This window comes from Myotis daubentonii, chromosome 2, assembly GCF_963259705.1.
Source record: "Myotis daubentonii chromosome 2, mMyoDau2.1, whole genome shotgun sequence".
Classification (NCBI taxonomy): Eukaryota; Metazoa; Chordata; class Mammalia; order Chiroptera; family Vespertilionidae; genus Myotis; species Myotis daubentonii.
Genome location: NC_081841.1, coordinates 124,267,198 through 124,293,457, shown reverse-complemented (window position 1 = coordinate 124,293,457; position 26,260 = coordinate 124,267,198). Strand labels below are relative to the sequence as shown.

The window sequence follows — 26,260 nt, the reverse complement described above, 5'->3', positions numbered from 1 at the left end:
CCTAAGCGACTGTCCAACCGTTCGACTGCCCAACTGGTAGCTATGACACACAATGACCACCAGGGGGCAGACGCTCCGACAGGTAGCTATGATGTGCACTGACCACCAGGGGGCAGATGCTCAACACAGGAGCTGCTGAGCTGCAGTGACTTGGCAGCTGCGGTTCTTGGGTGATGCACCCGGAACCAGAGAGGAGGGAGCCCAATTCCTGGCTGCATCACCCGAGAACCACCCTCTAACAATCTGGGACCCTTGGGGGATGTTGGAGAACCGGTTGTGGCCCGATTTCCACAGGCCAAGCCAAGAGACCCCACGGATGCACGAATCCGTGCACCGGGTCTCTAGTTGTTTATAAAAGAAAAGAAGCCAATTAGGCACAATCCCAATATCCAACATTAGATATGACCAACTATGATGGAACCAGGGAAAAAGAATAAAAGGTGAGCTTCAGAAACAATGATGCAGATCTACCATACATAATTTTTTAACTCATAAAGTATCATTAAGTGAAAAAAGAAGTGTGAATAATATAATTTCATTTTATACAAACACATCTTGATATATTTTCTTTCAGACTATCTACCAATGCAGCTAAAGACATTTATATGTATATATTAGTAGTGAAAAAACTTATATATTGAATATTAACAGTGATCATTTCTTGATGGTGAGAATTCAAGCAATTTTCTTTTCTACAGAAAACTTCCAACTTTTCTGACAAAAATAGAGATTTGGAGAATAAATTTACAAATCAAGTATATAGAGGACAAGTAGATGCAATTATTTTGTAAAATTGGATAATGTAGTAACAAATCTGTATAATTTATGATTGAAATGAAATGTGCATTTTGAAACTAAGTAAGTTACCTCAAATGCCCAATAACTTCCTTATTTGCTCATCATTCCATTTTCATTTGACTATGAACATCTGTCCAAATGACTGTAATATAGTGAATTCTCACCAAATTTTAATTAAAGATATTTATTTTGGAATTTATAAAGTCAAAATCAAAGAACAAAGTTGGAAGATTCATACTTTCTGATATGAAAATATTACAAAGTATATTAATCAATGCAGTGTGGTACTGGCATAAAGAGAGACATGTAGACCAATGAACAGAAAAAAAGAGCCTAAAAATAAATCCCCATGTATATGGTCAAATTATCTTTGACCAGGGAACAAAGACCACTTAATGGGGATAGGACAGTCCCTTCAACAAGTAGTGCTGGGAAACTGGATACCCACATGCAAAATAATAAAGCTGGCTCCTTATCTTAGCTCATATACAAAAATTAATTCAAAATAAATTAAATGAAACAGCCCAAAGTATAAAATTCCCGGAAGAAAATATAGGAGAAAAGCTTAATGACATTGAATTTGGCAATAATTTCTTGGATATGACACCAAAAGGCAATCAAAAGGCATATATGAAATAGGCAGCAAAAATAAAAATGCAAGTGGACTACATCAAACTTAAAACTTGTACATAAAATGATACAATCAATGTATACTTACACCCAAACTCATTGAGTTGTATACATTAAATACCTTAATAAAATGGTTAAAAAGTAAGTCACACTAAAATTAGTTTTAAATTATAATAAAATAATAATGATTCCTTCTAAGATTAAAAGTAAAAGATACAATCAACAGTGAAGGGCAACCTACAAAATGGGAGAAAATATTTGCAAAATCATATTCTAAGCTAGATAAGCACTTTTATTTTTTAATATATTTTTATTGATTTCAGAGAGGAAGAGAGAAGGGGAGAGAAATAGAAACATCAATGATGAGAGAGAATCATTGATAGGCTGCCTCCTGCACACCCTACACTGGGGATTGAGTCCACCAACTGGGCATGTTCCCTGACTGGGAATTGAACCGTGACCTCTTGGTTCATAGGTCAACATGCAACCACTGAGCATGCCAGCGGACTAGATGAGCACTTTTAAAACACTCTGGAAAACTTGAGTAAAAGTCACTATGTGATTATTGCCTGCCTCATACATTCATGCTAACTTAGAAAAGGATGTAATTTTGAACTAATCATATAAGTAAACTGTGAAAAATCATTCAAATGTCTACTCGTTTCTAACTTGCCTGCATCTAAGCACTTATTTAAAGAATGAACAAACACTGTAGAAACTAAAAGCCATGGGTTCAGAAGACAACAGAGGTTAAGCATGGGAAGCACATTTGGGAGCTCCTGGGGAGACCATACCCTCTCCCACACTCCAGCAGCATACCTCCTTCTTAGTGAAAACCTAGTCCTTGTACCCTGTGCTTCCCCCCACATTCTCTGGGTACTGCCTACCTCAGCCCTCATCCCTTATGTCAGGCATACGATGGGCATTATCTCCTGTGGACCTTTTCTTCTTCCTGCCCTCCAGATGAAGAGAGCAAACATACACAGACATGTTTTTCTCAAAATTGTAGAAAGGAATAATAAAGATGTGTAAGATATTCAGTGTGTACTCCTCAAATAGATTTTCACAAGGTCAAAACTCTGGGTAATGATATTAATGGGTATCAATGTTTCTGAGATTTTAGACCATTACTTTTTTTTTTATTAAATAACAGATTTATTGAAATATTTTACAAACCATAGAATCCATCAAGTTAAAGCACACAATTAAATGGTCTTAATATATTCATGGATTTGTGTAACCATCAAGTACAATCCATTTGAAAACATTTTAATCATGCCAAAAAAAACCCTCTGTATCCCAACCCTCCCCCCCTCCCCACCACAATCACCACCATCACCACCAACCCTAGACAACTACTAGCTTACTTTCTGTCTTTATAAATTTGCCTGTTCTGGATATTTCATGCGATGAGATCATACAATAGGTGGTCTTTTGTAAGTGGCTTCTTTCATTTAACATTGTTTTCTAGGTTCATACACTTTGTGGCATGTATTGATAATTCATTCCTTTTTATTGCTGAGTAAAATTCAAATGTTTGAATACACTCCATTTTGCTTATCCATTCATCAGTTGAGGGACATTTGGGTTGTTTTGACTTTTGACTATTATGCATAATGCTGTTATGAACATTTGTGTGCATGTTATTTCATGGATATATTTTCAATTATCTTGGTTACATATCTAAAAGCAGAATTGCTGGGTCACATGGTAACTATGTTTAACTTGTTGAGGAACTGCCAGATTTTTTTGCAAAGTGGCTGCACCATTTTACATTCCCTCCAACAGTGTATGAAGGTTCCACTTTCTCTGTTTCCTCACCAACACTTGTTATAGTCTGTATTTTTGGTAACAGCAATCCTAGTGGGTGTGAAGTATGCATTTTTAATTTGCATGTCCATGATTGCTAATAATGTTGAGCATTTTTTCATGTGTTTATTGATCATTTGCATATCTTCTTTGAAGAAAAGTATAACCAAATCCTTTGCCCATATTTTAATTTGCTTATTTGCTTTTTTATTAGAGTTGTAAAAGTTCTTTATATATTCTAGATTAGAAAGTCCCTTATCACATATATAATTTACAAATAGTTTCACTAATTCTGTGGGTTGTCTTTTCATTTTCTTGATGGTATCTATTGAAGCACAAAAGATTTTAAATTTAATTAAGTCCAATATAGCTATTTTTTATTTGGTTGCTTATGCTTTTGGTGTTAGGCCACTACTTTTTATACCGGTTTCGGTGTTGAGTCATTGCAAAAGGCCATGCTTGAGCCACAGGCTATCTCCTGCCTCTGCCTTTCAGGTCCAGAGCATTTTTTCCTCCTCTGGCTTCAACAAGGGCCCCAGAGCTATCACCATGCTATTTGGTCAAAAGCATCCCAATTTTATGGGCATGTATGGCCAAGTCCAGCTAAAGTCCTTCCTCTGCAGTGACTTAGCGCATGGCTTGTTGCAGTAGATTCCTGAATGTGGCTTCAAGCTCCACTATATACTGGCTAAGTGATCTTGCCTGAATAAACTTCATCCTTGATAAGGCTCACTTTCTTCATGTTTAAGACACTGTGAACATTATAGTACATCACTCATGTAAAGTACTTAGCCAAGTGCCTGGCACATTATAAATAATTAATGTTTGCTTCTCCTGTAATGCTGCTGTTACTGATTGTTTTACCCCTGCAACAGAGCTTGTTTTCCACAGCTCCAGAAATTCTGGGTTCTCTCTCTTCCATCTTTGGTTGGTAACACAGGCTGCACTCTACTCCGATGAAAGTATTCTGATAGTATGCTTTGTCTCTCTTCCTTTTTACTTTGGGGGGTAATGCCTATCATTCCCTAACAGATCATCACCCATGCCTTCCTAAGTCCCACTCTTCATATGGAGTTTATCCCCCAACTGCCTATTTTATCTGGCATATCTACCCAATGCTTACCCAGGAACACTTAAAACTTTAAAATGTCTCCCCCTGGGCTTTGCCTCTCCTCCTGGCCCAGGTCTAGTTCTCCTTTCCTTCCATGGCCTGGGTTCATTTTCAACATTTAAGGTTTTCACAATTTACATGTGTCCACTTCCTTCCACCCTCTCTTTTTCTACTCAACTCTTTCTTCCTCCTGAAGATACCCTGGTCTCTTTGCAGCTTCTTAAAAATAAAAAATACCAGGTTCATGTCCATCTTGGGGGCCTGTCTCTAGTGGTTCCCTGTATCTACAGTGCTCTTCCCCACATATCTGCTCTGCTAATTGCTTCAAGTCTTTGGACAGATCTCCCCTTTTCAGTAATGCCTACAACTTTAATACTGCAACTTATCTATCCATTCCATGAGGCATGCCTAATCCCCTTAGCTGCTCTAGGTTTTCTTTTTCCCCCCACAGAAATCACCATCTTCTGCTTTTTGCGTAATTTACTTCTTTAATATTTACTGTTTAGATATTTTTTAAAACCTTATTAGGATATAATTAGCTAGTTTATTAATATTAATAATAGGAAGAGAGCAAAAGGGAGCCCAGATATTATAAGCATAGTCATCTAGGCAGCTTCACCAGGCAGCTTCACACTCCCCAAGGAACTACTGGTGGAAGGGATGGACAAAAGATGGGCGAGAGGGGGGAATACTTGCCTGTCAGTATAACCTGGAGAACAGTCAATTGGCTAGAGGGGTGGACCCCAAAGCAAGCCCATGAAATTTTGGGAATACATAATCCTCAGAGTTCCCTCTCTCTTGTTCTTTTTCTCTCGTGCGCTCTCTAGCTCCGTGGCCCATACTCATTAGTGTGCTTTCCTGTTCTCTCTCATAACCATGTGACCTTGAGCAGCCGCATGGCCCAAGGCCATGCAGAGCCCACACACAATGGACTGCAGCTGGGAACACAGGCTAAGGTAGCCAGATGCTGGACTGGACTGGACTTTAATATCAAACAGAAATTCTGAGCAGTTGCCTTAATTCTGGCCCCGTTAAATATAAAATTGGACTTCTTCCATGGCGAGAGGTACAGAGATGGGACCTTGGATGGGAACCCCCTTAATTTATATCATCAATAAAGCTTTCCACAAAACCCCATCCTCCTATGGGGGCCTCAGAAAATTCTTTTCCCTGAGGCACCCCAAGAACGCTACTTCCACTGATAACAGCTTTACCTAAAGCAATGCCTCGTGGCTGCTGGACAAATACAGTCAAACCTTGGTTCTCCAACGTCTCACATCTTGAACAATTTGGTTCTCAACTAAGTTGCTCACAGAAAAAATGTCTTGGTTGTAGACCAAAACTTCAGTTTTGGACTTGAAAACCCTTTTATGCTGATACCTCAGAATGACAAAAGCATCTCTCAGATAACAAACAAAGGAGAGAATGCTTTTGTTACTGACAATTTTAAAACTTAAAGAGGCCATCAAGAGTGCTAATCTTGCTAAGGGTGTGAAAGTGCTCATAAAACAGCAATCACAGGCAGTTGAATAGGTGTAAAAACTGTTGTTGATCTGGATAAAGAAAAAGTGGTGAGCTAGTGATAGAATTTCAGAGGCACTGATAGATGAAAAATTCCTAGTTGGGGGCAGGGGGAGATGGGGAGGATGTGGTTCAAGAAATTTAAGAGTATTTATTTATAAATTAAATAGCACATTAGACATGTACTGTATATATAAAGGTTAAAACAGGGAATCATTTGGGGGTCTGGAATGGATTAATTCAATTTACATTATTTCTAATACAAAAGAACGAGTTGGTTTTTGAACAAATTGCTTCTCTAACAGCCTTCCAGGAAGAATTAAGTTGGAGAAACCAAGTTCCACTGTATCTGTTAAAATGAGTGAATGGTCATGATTTGCATTTCTCGGATCTCCAATGAGGATGAACATATGTGTTTCCTCTTTTGTGAATTGTCTGTTCATTCTTTGGCCCATTTGTTCATGTTTTCTTTATTATTGATATACTAGAGGCCCGGTGCATGGATTTGTGCACCAGTGGGGTACCTTGGCCTGGCCTGCAGGGATCGGGCCGAAACCGGCTCTCTGACATCCCCTGAGGGGTCTCAGATTCTGAGAGGGCGCAGGCCAGTTCGAGGGACCCCACAGGTGCAAGATCAGGGCCGGGGAGGGACTGTAGGAGGGCTCCAGGGTGTGTCTGGCGCTTCTCGCCCAGTTCTCATTGGCTGGACCCCAGCAGAAAGCTAACCTACCGGTCAGAGCATCTGCCCCCTGGTGGTTAGTGCGTGTCATAGCGTTACAGTGACTGATCGAACAGTCGAACGTTCAGACACTTAGCATATTAGGCTTTTATTATAGGAACTTTTTAGAATTCTGTGACATTATTCCTTTGTTAGTATGCTTACTCATTTTATTTATAACAAGCACCTGTCACAGTCCATGGCACCGGCACCAAGAATCTAGTGGTGACTGTTGAGATGCAAACTCATGAATACTCAACAAATGTGTTCAGGTTAATATCGCTGTGCATTCACATTTGGAAAAGGAAATGAAAAATGCCTGTTTAAAAAAAAAAAAACAGAATAATTACAAGGGGGGAAAAAATCATCCAACCTACCCTGGCAAGCAGTCCCCGCAGACAGCATCACTGGTGACGGAACAGTTTGCTTTCTGGAAGCGGTTCACCACTGCACAGTCCAGGCACGGCTTGCATTTCTGAAAGCCCCAGTCCTCTTTGAACCTGTGCAGCCGGCAAGTCACACACTGAGCATCCTCCCCGTAGCCAAAGCCACATTCCTGTGGGGATTAACAGGCAATAGAAAGCTATTCAAACACTGCAAGCATGAAAAAGGAAAGAGGCTGGGATGAAAGGAAGACCTGTTCTAGTGATTACTGAGTGCCAGCCCTCCTAGAGACAAAGGCAGCTCTCTAAGCAAGTTCAAATGTGTCTCCCACTGCTAATCATCTCTCTTACTATGAGAGGTATACTTAGTCGTCCACTTTATTCAAATAACCACGATCATTTGAATAATAATGGTTCTCCAGGCCCCCACTGCTTCATTATTGCAGGTTATGGCAGAATTATGGCACTTTCCCCTTTTCTAATTAAGCCAGTCTTTGAATGTTCAGAAACTAAAGTCAGGGAAATATTCAGATAAAAGTCAGTGAATATTCAATATTCACTTATCAAGGCAGAAAACAAGTACTTTGATATCAACAATGGCATTTTAGAAAATGAGGATAACTCATAATACAAAATCTCATAAGTTTACAAGTCTAGAAGTCTACCCAGTAGAGAGGACCCTAAAATGTTCAGCAGCTTAACATTGTCTGATAGTAGGAAGATTCTTACATATTTCTCTAAAAAACACTACATTCTTGTTTGGATAAAACTGTGTGGTACTAAAGGTCATAAGTGTCTCTGGACTTGAATGTCAGAACACCATACTCTTTTCCAAGATTGGGCAAAACAAATGGCTCTTTGACCCACATTATGATCCTTTCCACATGTTTGGGAGCTAAACAAATTACAGCAGATCACCTAATGTAATTACCAGTATAATGCAACCATAAAAAGAACGAGGCAGATGTGTGCTTGTGATTGTTCAAAAAATAAGCTATCATACAGAATTAGAAGTATGATCCCATTTCTTGAGTACTAACATTTGAGTACTAACATTTATTGGGTGCTTATTCTATTCCAAGAACTTTATACATATTTTCTCATTAATTCATACTCCTCCCCAATGTGATAAGCACTATCATTATCCCATTTCATGGATCTAATTATGGAGCTTCCCAGAAGGTATGTACCTTAACCAAGGTGACATAGCTAATGTTAGAACCAGGATTTGAATCTACACAGTTTAATTCCAGAGTTAGACTTCATAACACTAAGGTCAGCCAGATACTTTATCTGAGATATATATAGGAAGGTGTCTGAAAGATTACATACCGAATGTTAACACTGGTTATCTATACTTTATGATGGTTGCTACAGAACATTGGTCATTTAAAAAAAAGAAGTCAGCAGCTGAGAACTACAAAAAGAACGTGTATGCAAGAGCATGCCGATCAAATCCACACACAAGACTGTATGCACAGAGGGAGGAAGGGCTCTGACAAAATCCCTCAGACTCAGCCTCCTCAGATGTAAACTACAGATGCCAGAATGCAAATTCTAGCTAGTTCAAAATTCTCACTTTTAATAGAATTTATGTATTTTAATTCCTTCATCCATATTTATATACACAGTTATCTAGGCAATATTTACTAGCCAAAAATTAAATCAAAACCAACACGAAGGACAGTATAACCTGTAGTCAATAAACTACTCAATAAAAAATATTAGTAATAACAGTCCAATGTAGATTTTTTTTACTAATGAACTCATTTACATTTTGGAGGAGTGACACCTTCCTTCCTTTTGTTTACTCTGCCTGTCTTTCAAATGTATACCTTGAACATGCAAAACAAAGATAGAGGTGATAAAAAAGCAAAAGGCTAACTACAGTCTGAGTGTTCTAGCTACACAATTGTTCTAAACCAAAGCACAGACAGGAGGAGGAAAAAACCCAACTACTTGATTTGTAGAACTAATTCACAAATTAGAATTTCTTTAAAACCATTAACAGGAATTAGAGGAATTGAGTTACTCTCAATTTTTATAATTCTGTAATAATTTAGGTATTTTTTTTGCAAAAAACATCCATTACTCTAGTAATTTAAAAAAATGAAGATATATGAAGAAATTCACAAAGAATTTCTTAGGTCATGTACTAGGTCTTCGGGGAGAGGCCAATACTTTTTTTTTTTTTTTTTTTTTGGTGCTCTGTCCCTGGGCAGTATGGATCTGCCTGGGGAGAGAAGTGTGTTTGTGCTGAGAACTTTAGTTGTTGAGAAAGCTCAGCTAACCCAAAGGCTTTCTTTAAGTATAGAAGGGAGGCTCCACCCCATCTCCTAGGATCAAGGCAAGCACGTAACCCCTGGACAACCCCTGGACAGTGGGGACCTCCCCATTCACAGGCTCAGCATCTCTACTTCAAAGGTTCACACAAAGACAATGTTTCAAAATCATGATTTGATCCAGGCAGCTTGGATGGTAAGGGTCCCATATACAAGTTAAAACACAACAAAGACGAGAAAAGGGAAAAGGGAGAGTAAAAGGGAAAACAAAGGGAGAGAAAGGAAAAAGAGACAGAAGAGGTATATTAACTGGGAATAAAGTCTGACATTTTCTTTTTCAAGCCAGGTTGATAGAGGAGGGAAAGTGTGTATTTTCCTTCATTGAAGCTAAAGTCACACGAGTTTAAATGCCAACTCTGCCACTTGTCAGCTAAGTTATTTTGGAAACTCTCTGATCCTCAGAGACATGGAGATAATAATACCTGCCCTACAAAGTTGTTTTGAGGAATAAGCAAGAAAACCTATTAAGCCTCTAAACTGTAAATGAAGCACAGAGTGGTCATTCGTCAAATACATGATACCTATGGCAATTATTATTTTGGGTTTTCTACATCCCAATAAACCAACTTTCCTGGTTAACGTATAGTCACTGGGAACAGGGAATCTTCAGACCCCAATATTTTCAAGGTTACTTAAAACATTGCTTTCCATTTAAAACATTTTTACTAAATAATTTTTTTTCTAAAATGAATCGCAATTGCCTGCCTTTTAAAGAATAGTAATCTGTATATATATATATATATATATATATATATATATATATATATATATATATATATAAAAGCTTAAGTGAGCCTTACTACTGGTCAACCAAATGATTGGTCACTATGACACACACTGACCACCAGGGAGCAGACACTCAATGCAGGAACTGCCCCCAGGTGGTCAGTGCGCTCCCACAGCCAATGTCCTGCGGTCCCTCCCACCCATTTACCCCCTCCCCCGTTGGCTGACCCTAATCACCTTGATCGCTGGCCAGGCTAAGGGACCCCACCCGTGCACGAATTTGTGCACTGGGCTTTTAGTTAAAATATAATTTAACTTTATCTGGTTGAGCCAACTGCTGCAATGTGCTGTAACACAAAAAACTAGGGATCCCTATGTGTATGTGAATAGTTCTGCTGTTTTCACACCCCTGGCAGGAAGTCAACTGTCATTTCCTGTTCTTGCTGAGTGTCATTGTCTCCAAGGATTCACTTTCTTTCTCCAGTCCTAAGAAACTAGATTAAATGATCCAAATAGAAATGAACTTGAACAAATATAAATGGGTGTTTTGATTTCTCATCTCTTTTGAAAAAGATCAGAGATTTTAGTGTTGGGGAGAACTTTGTTCTTATTTTTTGAATCCTGACTGTATCCTAGAGTTTACATTGTACACAAGAACTATTTTAACTGATGAATTTTTGCCATAGATCACTTTGTGTCATTTACATGTCATTGTATTTTGTAGAATAAGGATGTCATGAAAAAAATTGGGGTCTATTCTACACTGGCCCAAAATCATGTACAGAAAGAAATGCTTCCCATGCATCATAGTTTGCCTTCATTATCTTGGTATTAACTTACTATTTCTGCTTAGAGTTTATGTTTTGATGACAATATTAATAATCTTTATGGTTAGGTGAGGGGTTGAATAAGGCTTTGTATCAATTACTACCACAAACAATGCCACAATGTACTGAGCATGTACTATAAATCATATAGTCTCCTGGGAACTTGCATAGAGATTATTTGGGGAAATGTTATTTAAATACATTTTCTCTAAATTATTTGCCAATTTAAAAAAGATTAGAAAACCAGCCTATTATTTTAAAACTTTTAAAAATTAAATAGCTTGCAGTTATGAAGTGGCAAGCTACATGTTAAATTAACCACAAACATTAAATTAATTGAAAATTTAGAGAAGTTATTTCCAAGAAATGTAATAACAGTATAGTGTACAGGGCAGTAATCACTTTTAGAATGAACTGTGCTATTTATAGAGCACTAGGAACACAGAGATGCTGTAATTATTTGAAATCCAGGCTATACATTATACAGCATAATATGTATTTTCTATCTGAGATTAGGAATCTGTGAATTTGGAGGTCTGCTCAGGGGGTCAGTGCCCCTAATCCCTGTGTTCAAGAGTCAACTGTAAATTTTAAATTACCCATAATATAAATGTCTACTTTGATGTTTTTATTTCATTCAGTAAAACTAGGTGATTAAAGTACCTTGAAATCTTCCCATTAAGTTCAAGAAATAAGTACAAAGGAAAATAATAAAGGAGGTTAGAGACCATTTCTTTTTCCTTCTCTTTTTATAACCTCTTATATTGTAAAATTACTATAACATACAAGATTTTTCTCAAAAAACAAAAAACAAAAACACATTCCTTCCCATCTCTAGTCTCTGAGTTCCTACTCCCTTCATACAGGCAAACACTGTTATCAGGTTTTGGGATAATCTGCCAGAAATATTCTCCATATACACCACTGTTCTGCAACTAATTTTTTTATTGCCCCCACACAAAGCATCTTGGAGAGTCCCTCAGACCAGCATATGGAGATGTCCCATCGTATGGCGGCAGCTTCTTCAACTCTGCAGATGTCTTTAACCATCACTGTGTCTCAAGGGTTGGAACATAGAGGACAACATGTTTGGTGAATTGCACCAGTGCACATCACTGATCTAACTGTGCATTTAATAAAAACAGTATCAAATCTTTGGCGTATTTTCTCTCATTACTTTTGAATAGAAAGGGGCAATTTCCTTAGGCATATTATTTTCTGTGGCCAGCTACTATATTACACTTGGGAATAGAAGAAAAGGTATGAGGGAGTTTTGGGTAAAATAAAACAGATTACTGAAAGGAGAGAGTAGGCTAGTCATGCTGTGTTCAGGCTTAGCCTTTTGACAAACTATCTCCTTGACTAAACTCTACAAGCTCCTCTGAGCCATTTTCAACAAGGCCTTGTTCTTAGGCCTTGTCCTTAAGAGCCAAGTTGTCCAAAAATCCTGTCAAGTAAGTTTAGCTTCAATCTATACCACCACCTTGCCCGCCTCATACTGCTTATCCTCAATATCTGATCAAATTTCCTCAACCACCATCCTTCAGATGATATCTGATCACTCTGGCCTGCCTTCAGTAACAATCCTGTTAAGTCTGTTTAGCCAGAATCCCCCCTACTCTGATGTTTCCTCTTAGTAATGTCCCATACTGACTCTGCTCCTTGGTTATAAACCCCCACTTGTCTATGTTGTATTGGTATTGAGCCTAGTTCTATCTGAGGTCTCTTTTACCCTATGGCAATAGTTCCTGAATAAAATTTGCTTTTATTGCTTTAACCTCTGTTCTTCTCTTTGAGACTTTCCCAGTTGCACTAGGGTTCTCCTTCTCATTATTTCATAAGAAGGATTCTGTGGTGTGTGTGTGTGTATGTGTGTGTGTGTGTGTGTGTGTGTGTGTGTGTGTGTGTGTTTGGTGAGGAAGGATAAAGAGGGTAGGGAAGAGTAAGTCAGTCAATGGCCTGGGCTTCAGAACAAGATATGTGTGTTTTATTTTTTTAGAACATGGTCTTTCATTAATATCAATTGTAGGTATGTACTTGGGCTTTAAAATAATCCTATAGTCTTTATTTCTGAATAAATAAAGACTATATTCAGGCACCTGGCACCTTAGAAACCTGAAGGAAATACCTTCCCTGAATCCCTGAGAAAATCTTTTACTAATAAACTTTGAGGTGGGAAAATAGATACACAAATTTTTAAAAATATAATTAAAAAAACATTGCTGTAGGGTTCCTAGTTCTGAAAATCATGCAATAAGTTAACAATTCTTTGTACTTGACATCTCCTTTACCACTCTTTCCCAAGAGCTTATCATAGCACCTGGTACTGACAGGATTCTTTGCTTGATCAAACTTTAGTAGGTTCCTAAAGCTTCTCCTAGGCCCATCTGTGCACGCCCTTGCAAAATCCAGTTTTGGCAAGACCTTCACTAAGCCAGTTTAACCAGGAGACCCACCCTCAATATCTGATAGAGTTCCTTATCCTCCATCATCCCCAAGGTGATGCCTGAACACCATGTTAGGTCGGCTTTAGGCAGAACCCCCTTACTCCTTATGTTTCCTCTTAGTAATTTTCTATCCACTTACCCTCACCCTGCTCCTTGGCTATAATTCCCCCTTGCCCATGCTGTATTTGGAGTCAAGCCCAATCTCTCTCCCTACTGTAAAATCCCATTGCACTGGTCCCTATATCTACTGTGAAGGTCCTGAATAAAGTTGGCCTTACCATTTTCATCACTGATTTTTTTTAACAGTACACAACAGGCTGGTGAGTAATAAGTACTTGCTGAATAAACAAATGGATGAATTTTGTTTAAGGGAGTATTTCTTAAAGTTATTTTTATTTTATTCCAGAGAGCAAAGTTTATGGCAATGGCTCCACTTGGTAAGATCCTTCCAGTCTGGTGGAGTGGAGTTGGGGGTGGGTGCAAGTAAGGGTGAGGGTCTGTCTAGGGTGAGGGTGGAGGTGTGAGCAGCCTTTTTTGCGGTGGTTCCAAGACAAGAGAGGGCTGGATTCATCTGGGCTGCTTACACCCAAGCTGGCGACAGGAGTAGCTCTGTCACTCTGCCCAATACTTTTAAGCCACATTCGGTGGCTTAAAAGTAGCAAAATGACTCAAAGTAAACAGTCCTCAAATCCCCTTCTCCCTTTTCTCCCTCTGCAAATCCAGCACTGAACAAAAACTCAAGTGGAGCCCACCTACACCTACATTTTCGAGGAGCAGTTCCTCAGGCCACAGGATCCTCACAGACCATCAATTGTCCAGGAAACACATTCTGGGGCCTTGGGTCTAAAGCTCTATTTATTTGTACAGCCAATAAGTTATTAAATTTGGTTCTTTGAACTTTAAAAGTTCATGTCTGGACAAAGAAGAAGCTACTTGTGGAGAAAATCTAGGGCATACAAATGGAAACGACAAATTAGATTTACATGGCTGGTGTTTAGAAATCAGATTTTTAAATTTCCTTTCATAAAACAAAACCAAAGACATACCCTCCTGACAACTTTCAGTTTATGAAAATCCATAGTTGAACTTTTATAAGGAAAAGTACAAGCTAGGGCTTGTTAATATTTGCCAAACACCACAGGGCTCGATTAGGACAATTAAACATTAATAAAGTGAGCAACACAGCAATTAAGTGGAAAAATGAATCTTTTTTATGCTTTCAAATTGCATTAATTTTTGTGTGTGTGACTTTCTTCATATGGATGAAAATAGTTTTCCCAAAAGTAGATGTCTTTAAAAATATGAAGCCAGACATGCACCCGTGTGGAGAGAAGTATGCTGCTGTTTACAAGAATTCATTTTCTCATATTAACTAAAGTCACCCAATAATTGGTTAGAAAAGCTTACTTTGAAAATCATGCCAGAGACTTGAAGTCTGTTTCAAGTAGTTTATCCAAAAACGAGTTTCCTGATTTACTGCTTGGAGGCAATCATGTTAAAAGCACATTGTTGGCATTAATGCTCAGTAAGGAGGAGGGGCCATGGCTAAGCAAATTTTAGAGTAAGAAGTAAAAATCTATGTGATCACTCAGGAACACAAAACTCATCCTCTCTCACATATACCAATGGTGTTTATTCTCATGAGCTGAAAGAATGTCTGTGTAATACTCCTACCCATATTCACTACTCGAGACACCCAGCATGTACTTCTTATGGAGCAATGTAAACAACATTTTTATTTTTTTGCCTCAGAAATAGGAAAAAGACACTATCAATTATCCCCATAAACTTTCAAAAACTAAACCCTGTAGAGGAAGAGAGAACAACTAAATATGGCTCAATGGATAAAATCCTCAAAACAGACTCCAAATGGCTCAGTGATGGGTCACGGGTTTTCCCAGAGATATAAAAAAACTACTTATTAAGCTGAATTACTAAAAAGAACCTAAATAAGAAGAAGTGATGATTGGGCTTTCAGGGAGGGAACTGGAAACCAAAAGAGCTAATGGGATGAGACTGCTCAGAATGGCACAAGAGGGCACACAAAGGTATGAGGAGCCACAGGGATGGCGCCCACTTGGCAAGACCAAACAGGAGCTGTGGAGGAACAGAAACAAGTGGGTGCTTTGAAACCAGTGGCCAGCACGGAGGGTCGAAGGAGGAAGAAGAGGATGGAGGCTGACCAGGGAGCAGCTCCTGCACCACACATGTGCAGCAGGTGAACATGATTTGGATAGCTATCTGTTTCAGAAGTGGGTCCTCAGTCAGAACATCTGGAGGAAAGTTCACGATTCTAGAGCAGCACTGTCCAATACAACAGCTATGACTTCATGTGGTGAAACATAAATTTAATTCATTAAAATGAAATGAAATAAACAATCCAGTCCTTGGTGACTCAAGCCACATTTCAATATGTCTTAAATAGGAAGTAGAATAATAATATATATTATCCTATATAATAAAGAGCTAATATGAAAATGGTCATCACACCCTCACGCCGTCATGCCGTAATGGCTCAGACACTCAACACTGGGGAGAGAGCAATGGGGACCAGGCAGGCACAAATGAGCTCACAAGAGAGGAATGGAGACCAGCCAGGCACAAATGAGCTCGTGAGAGAGGAATTGGAGCATCCAGGCTGCAGCCCAGGAGAGGGACAAGCCACACACCCCATGGTCCCGGGTGCCAGTGGCTGCGCCTGCAGCCCAGGAGAGGGACAAGGTGTCTACCCCGCAGTCCCGGGCACCAGCAGCTGGGGATGCAGCCTGGGAGAGGGACAAGCTTCCCGCCCCATGGTCCCAGGCACCAGCAGCTGGGGCTGCAGCCTGGGAGAGGGACAAGCTGCCCGCCCCACAGTCTCAGGCACCAGTGGCTGCACCTGTGCAAGGGGCCCAGGAGAGGGACAAGCAGCCTGCTCCGTGGTTCCCTGCGGCTGCGGCTGGCCTAGGCAAAGCCAGCTGGATCCTAGATGTCTGCAGCCGGCCAGAGGGAGTGAAGCCTGAGTTCCGGGTGTGGGGTGAGGCAGAGGTGGTTAAGGGTGATCAAGCAGGCAGGCAGAGGGGTTAGGGGTGATCAGGCAGGCAGGCAGAGGGGTTAAGGGCGATCAGGCAGGCAGGCAGGTGAGCGGTTAAGAGCCAGCAGTCCTGGATTGCCAAAGGCAGTCAGACATCCTCTGAAGGGTCCTGGATTATAGAGGATGCAGGCCGGGCTGAGGGAACCCCCACCTGTGCACAAATTTCATGCACCAGGCCTATAGTTATAATATATTTAGCATTCCAGGTAAAAAGCAATTCGTTATTTATAAATGTAGTTATCTGACAATTAATAAAAAGTTTAGTCTTAATCAAAAGAGTAAATTTTCCCCTTGACTTTGTTTTGTATATTTTTTTTTATTGATTTCAGAGAGGAAGGGAGAGGGAGAGAGAGATAGAAACATCAATGATTGAGAGAATCATCCATTGGCTGCCTGCTGCATGCCCCCTACTGGGGATTGAGCCTGCAACTCAGGCATGTGCCCTTGACTGGAACTGAACCCAGGACCCTTCAGTCTGCAGGTGGATGCTCTATCTACTGAGTCAAACCAGCTAGGGCAGAAGACAGATTTTTTAAAAATCCTATATAATAAAGAGTTAATATGCTGATTAGACCAAACAGTAGAATGACCGTCCGGATGACCTTCCGGAAAAAGCCAGGGCTGCAAGGGCTGGCTGAGGCAGCTGGGGCTGTGAGGGCCGAGCTCCTTGCACGAATTTCGTGCATCAGGCCTCTAGTAAAAAATATTAGAGCTGATAATACCTTCATCCTTTGGTTTGATTCTCCAGAAATAATTTTGAGGTTATAGTCTCTGGGTTCAAAGGATGAAGGTTAAGGAGCAATTTCTTAGAAATCATTTACTCAACTTGGCATCTGTAAAGTTTCATTTAGATTTTCATAGAGATTTGGGAAATGAAGAACTTTTGAGGGGTGGAAATATCATAATCTATTTTCCTCATGGGCACTGTTGATTTTTGGCTACTTTGTTTACTGATCCTAGATATTCAGATCTTCTATAAAGAATCCTATATAATAAAAGCCTAGGTGGCGTCACGTGTGACGTCATCACAAGATGGCTGCCACAAGATGGCCGCCTTCACAAGATGGCCTGCACGAGAGGGCAGGTGGGGGCGACCAGGCTGACAGGGGAGGGCGGGTGGGGGCAACCAGGCCTGCAGGGGAGGGCAGGTGGGGGCAACCAGGCCTGCAGGGGAGGGCAGTTGGGGGCAATCGGGCAGCCAGGGGAGCAGTTAGGCATCAATCAAGACAGCAGGGGAGTGGTTAGGGCGTGATCAGGCAGGCAGGCAGGCGAGCAGTTAGGAGCCAGCAGTCCCAGATTGTGAGAGGGATGTCTGACTGCCGGCGGACATCCCCCGAGGAGTCGCAGATTGGAGAGGGTGCAGGCAGGGCTGAGGGACACACACCCCCATGCATGAATTTTGTGCACTGGGCCTTTAGTATTTATATAAACAGAACAAAATCTTTTTGAAAATGCATGTTACTAAAATCCACAGATTAAAATATATCAGCTGAGATGCTGTAGTTAAGTAGATGTCACACAGAGTTTGAAGGTCCGTTTTTTTCTTTTTTAAAAAAAAATATATTTTTATTGATTTTAGAGAGGAAGGGGGGAGGAGAGAGAGAGATAGAAACATCAATGACGAGAATCACTGATCAGCTGCCTCCTGCATGTCCCCTACTGGGGATTGAGCCCACAAACTCGTGCATGTGCCCTGACCGGTGACCAACTGGTTCATAGGTCAACGCTCAATCACTGAGCCACAACGGCGGAGTGAAGGTCAGCCAGTTTCAATCCAAAGGGAAAGCTCAGGATATGGAAAGCCACCACTTATCTAACACAATAACCAGAGAGAGGCCCTGCACCAGGAATTACTGTGGAATGCATAAATCTTAGTGTTCTGCTGTTTGTAGATCATTGATCAGAAAATCTATGAATGACAACACTCAACCTTAAGTAATGGCAGTCTGTAGGGGCAATGGTATTCTCTTTTAAAAGTAACTTTAAATAAAAAGAAAAATCTTTTATTCCTTTTCTAACAGGAAGACTTTGATGCTTTATTTAGAACAACAAAAAAATGATACATCAATTCTCTACAACTAGTAACATCTTCAAAAGGTCAGAAAATAAAGCAAATAGATATATAGCTCTGAACCTGCTCTCAGAAAAGAAGAGCCCAAAGAATATCCATGACTTAGAAATATGCTAGAACACACACACAGTGTTTTCTAACAAATAATGGTTAAAATGAATATATTTTAAAATGATCCTGGGAGTAACATACACTCAACTTGGGAAGACTGATAATACTTGCATTGTCAAATAAATGTTCAAAACCCTGATTTGGAAAAGAACTGCCCTCTTGGAGCATCATTACTTAAGAGACCATTGAGCTCTACTTCTTGACTAGCAATGGTAACATTCATTTCTTTATCCATAATTGCAATTTATTTATTTTTCTTGTTTTGTTTTAAATCTTCATTGTTGAAAGTATTACATATGTCCCCTTTTCCCCCCACAATGACCTCTTCTAGCCCATCCTTCATCCCAGGCCTTCATCACCCTATTATCTGTGTCCAATAACTTGTATACATGTATACAAGTTCTTTGGTTGATCTCTTCCCACCCAGTCACCCCTGCCTTTCCTCTGAGATTCTCAGAGGGTAACATTCATTTTAAGAAAGAAAAGTCTCAGTATGTGAGCATTACCACTTTCTGTTACCAATGCTTTATTTTTAAATGTTTAGTAGACTATCAATTCTTTTTAATTAATACCAATAAATCTTAATAATTCTAGTCTTTCAATAAAATACAATAAACACTAAGTTATATAAAACAATGACATTTATTGAATTCTGGTTATTAGAACCTACTTCTTTTATCTCAGTAAAACACACAGTCAAATGTATTGAAGAGGAAATTGTGTTCTATTTGGCTAAAGTGGCACAATGAACCAAGAATTCTGCCATGGTGTCCACATCTTCACTAGTAATTAATGAAAAGAATTTAGCTAAAAATACTATATTTAAAAAACACAGATCTACAACTATACCATGCATACCATACCTTAGACAACTCCATGCCTGGTCCACACTGCTTGCAGAGAACACAATTTCCAAACCGATCCTTGAATTCTTGTTGTCTACAATCCCCTGTTTCACAAATCACTTTACATACCTGAAAGAAAAAATGTTTCACAAAGCATTATATTAAAATAAGTTAATTGCATTTTTTACAAGGAAGAAATAATATCATCAGGATAATTCCCATAATCACCGAATGTAAACATTAAGTCAGAGTGAGGCCAATTTAATTTTCACTTTAGGAATAAAAACCTTTTTGAATATGTAAGTGGAACAAATAAATCAATATGTCTGATTCTTTTCTGTATTCTCTGAACGAGGTTCCCTTTTTCTTGGAATTTGATACATTTCTGAGGACCCAAGGTAGAAAATGCCTTAACAGCTGCTCTCTTTTTTAGGAGGATTATAAAAGAATAGTCATGCAGAGACCCAAGGTCCTTTGTAATCTCAAAAATTCTGTTTTCCAAAACTATATTTTTGATCATCAAGAAATATAAGCATATTCAAGGATAATGAATTGAATAAATAAATAAATGAAATTAATTAATATAGCTATAGGAATTTTGCTATTATCCTTTACACATATCTGCCACCCAGTTTTGATGTAGAAATTTCAACCTTTTCAGGTGAACTGCATTTATTTAGAGATTGTCTTCCGATAACTTCTGACAATCTTGAGATCAGTAAAACTCTTGATGATGAAGATGACAATGATAGCCAAACACTCTGAATGATTCAAATTAAAAGTACTATGTAAATATAAACTTATATGCTTATTGACTACCATTTAACCATTTAAATAGGACCTAATGATATACTTTGGTTCACAACATAGGACTTAAATAGAAAGATTATCTATTTTGGCAAAAAACGTAGGTTGTAAGTAATTTTCAAAATATACCCTTTTTTCTTATTTTATCTAAAAACAGTAAATTCACTTTATATACGATTATCCTACAAAATTGTGTTATTCTGTTTTCTTAACAGTATTTTGTGGGGGGGAAAAACTGTCCGAAATAATAGAATTTCAGATTGGAGACAACATTCAGTTCAACCTTTCATCGTTAGCAGAAATGCCCTCAATGACATTCCTGACTATAATTTTGTTTTCCAAAATGAAAGCTAAAAACCTCTAGGAAGTACTGGGAGAACAGTGACTGCTGTTATAGAAAAAGCCTATCACACACAGGTGCACACTGAATTGTTTTTGATGGCTATAATAATGAGCAATTATTCAGAACAAATTACCTCCACCTTGTAGCAGAAATATCTGTAAGGATATCGGCAAGCCTCCTTATATAAAAACAAAGACGGAACCTCCTGAGCAGGCAGAAGGGAGAGTTCATGGTGGAATTTTGGCCTACAACATGATTTGGGGCTAAAGGTCTAATAATCTCCTCCTGCCTCTCTTCACTGCCCTTGACTACCAATCTTAGAGGAGTTTGGTTTTATTTGGAGAGGTAAGAGATTCCCTCCCACTGCAAAGCAACTGCAATGGTTTTGAGGAAGACATTACCCAACCTCCTCCTTCATTCCAATGTTTCACTACCTCAACTGAAAGAAAGGAAGCTTTCCTTATATCTGCCTGAATCTCAGACTCTAAATGGACCCCATTTCCTCTTATTTTGTCTTCCAAGAAGACTTTGAGTACTGCCTTCAGTATAAATAATTCTTTTCATAGTTGTAGATCATAATTATATCTTCAAACTAAATAAGTTTCAATTCTTTTGAACACCTTCATAGATCTTTTGTGTCAAGCTTTCAATCATGAAAATCCCCCAACTATCCTTAATGCTTTTCGGAACCTAGAATATAAATAACTATATTAAAATAACAGAACGTTCAAAAATCAATTCTACATACTTCACAAACTGTGTGAGTCATGGGCTCCAAGTCAGACTCTATGGCAGCCGTGGGCAAACTACGGCCCGCGGGCCAGATCCGGCCCATTTGAAATGAATAAAACTATTGAAAAAAAAGACCGTACCCTTTTATGTAATGATGTTTACTTTGAATTTATATTAGTTCACACAAACACTCCATCCATGCTTTTGTTCCAGCCCTCCGATCCAGTTTAAGAACCCATTGTGGCCCTCGAGTCAAAAAGTTTGCCCACCCCTGCTCTATGGTCTTGTTAGGTGCTGTGGGAATGCCTGTAAACCCAAAGTAATAACTGTCATGGGGCTGCAAGTAAAAATAAAATATAATTTTGACAATTGTTACAAAAGTCCAGACTCAGGAGCAATCTTTGATTTATTAATTAAACATAACAATTATAAAATGCAATTTGAAAGCAAATTTTAAAATATGGAATCAGACATAGAAAACAGTTTGGGTACTATGTATATGAATTCTTCCACCACTCTCTTTTTTTATTTTTTATTGATATATATTTTTAGAGAGAGAGGGAGAGGAAGAGAGAGAGAGAGAGCAAAACATCAATCAGCTCCTACACGTGCCCCAATCAGAGATCGAACCTGCAACGTGGGCATGTGCCCTGCCTGACCTGTAATCAAACCAGCGACCTTTGGGTACATGGGACGACACTCAACCAACTGAGCCACACCAACCAGGGCTCACCACATTCTTATGAAAGTAGAGTTGACTTACCAAATAGGCTAGTAAAGCTACAATGGTGAAAAATGTTTTCTCTTGTTCTAGTAGCACTTTTAAAGCCATGGTTCTTAATAAATGTACTTATGGTTGAAGAGTTCTAAAAGATAAGAAGATAACATAACATTCATAACAATTAGTGACTATGCTCTATATTTACTGTATAATGTTTATTATTTGCTTATATATATACTAGTAATAGTATTTATGTTTTAAAAAGAATCATCTTTAAGAAGGTACAATAGGTATATAATATGTAATATTTAAAAATGTAACTTATTAGAGTTAACACTTTGTCTACATACACACCATATGCAAAATTCCTACTGGTTTTGAATTCTCAGGTCTTTATTTTCTACCCACGCCTCCATAGTGTCCAATCTACTTCACCCAGTAGAGAATTACATTTAAACAGTGAGTATGTAAACCTTCCATTCCATGGATTCAATCAGCACCAACAGGATAATAATAGTGATTAAAAAACAATTAACACCTGCTAAGCACTATGTGCCAGGTACTATTTTCAGCATGTTAACTCATTTAATCTTTCAACTACTCTAGAAGATAGTTACTATTGTTATCCCCATTTTAGAGAGGGGAAACTGAGGCTCGGAGAGAGCTGAATCACTTGCCCATGGTGACACTGCTAGTAAGAGGCAGAACTGGATACAAATCCAGGTATCCCTGTGTCACTATACCTTGCAAAACAATCTGTTTGGATCTTTGACCTTAATAGTTAACTCCATTAAGAAGCAGACACAGATAACATTTGGCATTGTTTCCCAAACCAGTTCAGCGCAAATTATATACTAGCAGAAAAAATATGCATTCATTTAAAAACATCTAACATAATTTACAAGTGATGAAATTGGAGGCACTAATCTGACATTTCAATAAAAGATAATCCAAACCTCTTTATCTTCACCAGAAATAATCTAAAATGTAGAAACAAATGTAGAGCCAGAGCATAGCATGGGAGTAGACTTTTTTTAAATGAAAACTTATCTGGAGGCTCCACCTCTCAGGTAGAGAAACAAGGGTTCAGTTCCCCTTTAGGGTTGAACCTTACAAAAATAACAGAGATCCAGAGCAAATAACCTGACTACTTAAAAAGAAACCATAGTAGAGATCCAGAACCGTGGGCCAAATAGCTCAAGAAAAATAATAACAATAACAAAACAAACAATAACAAAAGGAAGCAGAGTTGGGCAGGCTGATGTGTCAACTGCTATCCAAGCAGTGCACCTGGAGTGCGCCTGAACACAGCCTGGACAAATACAACCCAGATGCTCATTTCAGCTGCCTGAGCAGATCCAATTATCAGGACAATAAAAATATCATTTTTAAGTTTGTCAAATGAATGACTCATTTTTAGTGAACTCAAGCAGCTTTTATTGTTTTTCCAGCTTCTTGGCCATAGCCTTCCTTTCCCCTCTTGCATATCTCAAAATCATCCAGTAATTACCCAACCATGCAACTTGCTCCTTGTGTAGACACAGGATTGGGGTCAGAAGATAAAATCACATTCCATGAAAGGTATGCTGCAATTTATCTTTCTCGACATGATTTCAAAATTTTTTTAATGTGCTAATTTTTAAAGGTAAAAAACAAACATAAAAATTATATGGAATTAAACTAATATGGAAAAGAGGAGATATATATATATATATATATATATATACACACTAGGGGCCCGGTGCACGAAATTCGTGCACTGGGTGTGTGTGTGGGGGGGGGGGGGAGTGTCCCTCAGCCCAGCCTGCCCCCTCTCACATACTGGGAGCCCTCAGGCGTTGACCCCCATCACTCTCCAATCGCAGGATCGGCCCCTTGCCCAGGCCTGACACCTCTGACAGAGGTGTCAGGCCTGGTCAGGGGACCCTCATTTCCCCCCATCACTGGTTCTGCCCCCAGCCCAGGCCTGATACCTCTGGCCCAGGCATCAGGCCTGGGCAGGGGACCCCCAGACCCCTCCGATTGCTGGCTCTGCCCCTTGCCCAGGCCTGATGCCTCAGCCAGAGGCGTAGACCCCCATCACCCTCCGATCACCTGATTGGCCCCTTGCCCAGGCCTGACGCCTCCACCAGAGGTGTCAGGCTTGGACAGGGGACCCCCATCTCCCCCCGATCAGTGGCTCTGGCCCCCGCCCAGGCCTGAGGCCTCTGGCCCAGGAATCATGCCTGGGCAGGGGACCCCCATCTCCCTCTGATCGCTTGCTCCACCCCCCGCCCAAGCCTGATGCCTCTGACCCAGGCTTCAGGCCTGGGCAAGGGGACCCTCATATCCCCCCAATCCCCGGCTCCGCCCCCCGCCCAGGCCTGATGCCTCGGCCAGAGGAGTTGACCCTCATCACCCTCCGATCACCAATCACTGGATCGGCCCCTTGACCAGGCCTGAGGCCTCCGGCGGAGGTGTCAGGCCTGGGCAGGGGACCCCCAGCTCCCCGCGGTTGCAGGCTCCACCCCTGCCCAGGCCTAACGCCTCTGGCCTAGGCGTCCGGCCTGGGCAACGGGGACCTGCAGTGGCAGCGGGGGGCGCCGCGATCGCGCGGGCTCTGCCCCTGCCCCTGCAGGACGCCTCTGGCTGAGGCGTCCGGCCCGGGCAGCGGGGACCCGCAGCTGCAGCGGCCCCGCGATCGTGGGCTCTGCTTTAGGCCCAGGCAAGGGACCCCTAGCTCCTGGGACTGCCAGCTTCGACCGTGCCCAGCTCCCATCGCGGCTCCACCCCTACTTCCTGCTATCACTGGCCAGGGCGGCAAAGGCGCCTGATTCTCCGATCATGGCTGGGGGGCAGGGCAAAGGCGGCCCCAGGGCCGCCTTTGCCCTGCCCCCCAGCTCTTAGTTCCCCCCTGGGTTTCCAATCACTGTCAGTGGCAGGGGGCTTCTTCCTGCTTTCCCTTTCGCCTCCTTGCATTGTGCCTACATATGCAAATTAACCGCCATCTTGTTGGCAGTTAATTTGCATATAGCCCTGATTAGCCAATGAAAAGGGTATCCGTACGCCAATTACTATTTTTCTCTTTTATTAGTGTTGATATATATATGAGCATTTACACAAAATATGAGAAAAAATAAACTGACAGAGTCATTGCATACCATAATTGAGCAACTAGGTTGGACTGAATACTCTCCTGGTATCCTGTACTAATGACTGAGGAAAGCAGATAAATACAGTGGCATATTCTGGAAAAGGCAATTGAGAACAAGCTAGAAAGCATGATTTTGACTTCATAAAATACACCTATTTTATATAAAAAATATTATCAATGGCTAGGTTCATATTGTGGCATTCTGGGTAAATTTTTCCCCTTTTTCCTACATTTCTTTATAGTGTACTAGTATTTCATTAATAATAAAGGAAAAGCTAAGTGACATGGTCCTCCTTGAAAAGTTTATAAAAGAGGTAACAAGATAAAAACCATATAAACACTACCAAAGAAAGAAGAAAATTAAATAAAATACTATGATTTTTGCATCACAAAGAGGTTTTTTTAGATTATAGGGTAGAAAAAATTAATAAAACTATACCTTATGTGCTGACTTCTATTGTTCTCCCAATACATGTGCTAAATTGAATAGTTTGATGGAAAATATAAAAGTAGCATTGCCTTGCCTAAATTTCCTGTATAGGTAGATTTGTCTGCACAAATTATCTTCTAAACTCCTTAGTTTTGCCCCTATGCCTTTAATAATCTCACTGGATGGCCTGCCAATCTCACCACTGGTCACTCCTCTAATTGCCCATCCAGTTCAGCCCTCCCACCATACTCTTGCTTCTCCTGAATACCTGTGATCTTGCCCTCATGAACAGGCCCTCCTCAATCTGGAGAGCCTATCTCCTACTGAATCCCTGCCAGAACCAGCCAACTGGAACCCTGCTGTCCATAACCAAGCACAGAGAATAGAGTTGCTCCCTATGGCTCTGTAGCTCTTCTACATTCACATACAGTATTTATCATGTTGCACAGCAATTATGCTTATTTGTGTCTCAGTTTACTCACCAGATTATATGCTCTTTAAAATAGGGACTACACCTTATTACTCATTGTATTTTCAGTGTCTAGTATATAAGTGCTAGACATAAAAGTGCTCAATGAACATTTGGGAATTAAGTGAATGAAGAAGCACAAAACAAGGTAGACTATATTGTGGAAAACAAGTGAGATTTGGTTGCATATAACAGACTTAATTCATCTGTGGT

General features: G+C 40.0%; 1 protein-coding gene across 4 annotated transcripts in view; it reads right to left on the bottom strand.

The window, feature by feature from the left end:
* TNFRSF19 (TNF receptor superfamily member 19) overlaps nt 1–26,260 on the bottom strand; it is a 112,665-nt gene that overhangs the window by 64,354 nt on the left and 22,051 nt on the right. For 3 of the 4 annotated variants that reach the window (XM_059684457.1, XM_059684455.1, XM_059684454.1), the window contains 3 exons: nt 22,058–22,160; nt 19,431–19,541; nt 6,965–7,143 (listed from right to left, as the gene is read on the bottom strand). In XM_059684457.1, the coding sequence (XP_059540440.1) occupies nt 6,965–7,143; nt 19,431–19,541; nt 22,058–22,126 (359 nt within the window). In that variant the 5' untranslated portion in view covers nt 22,127–22,160. Of the gene's footprint in view, nt 1–6,964; nt 7,144–19,430; nt 19,542–22,057; nt 22,161–26,260 lie in introns of those variants that run through there. The other variant, XM_059684458.1, reaches the window with a different exon arrangement.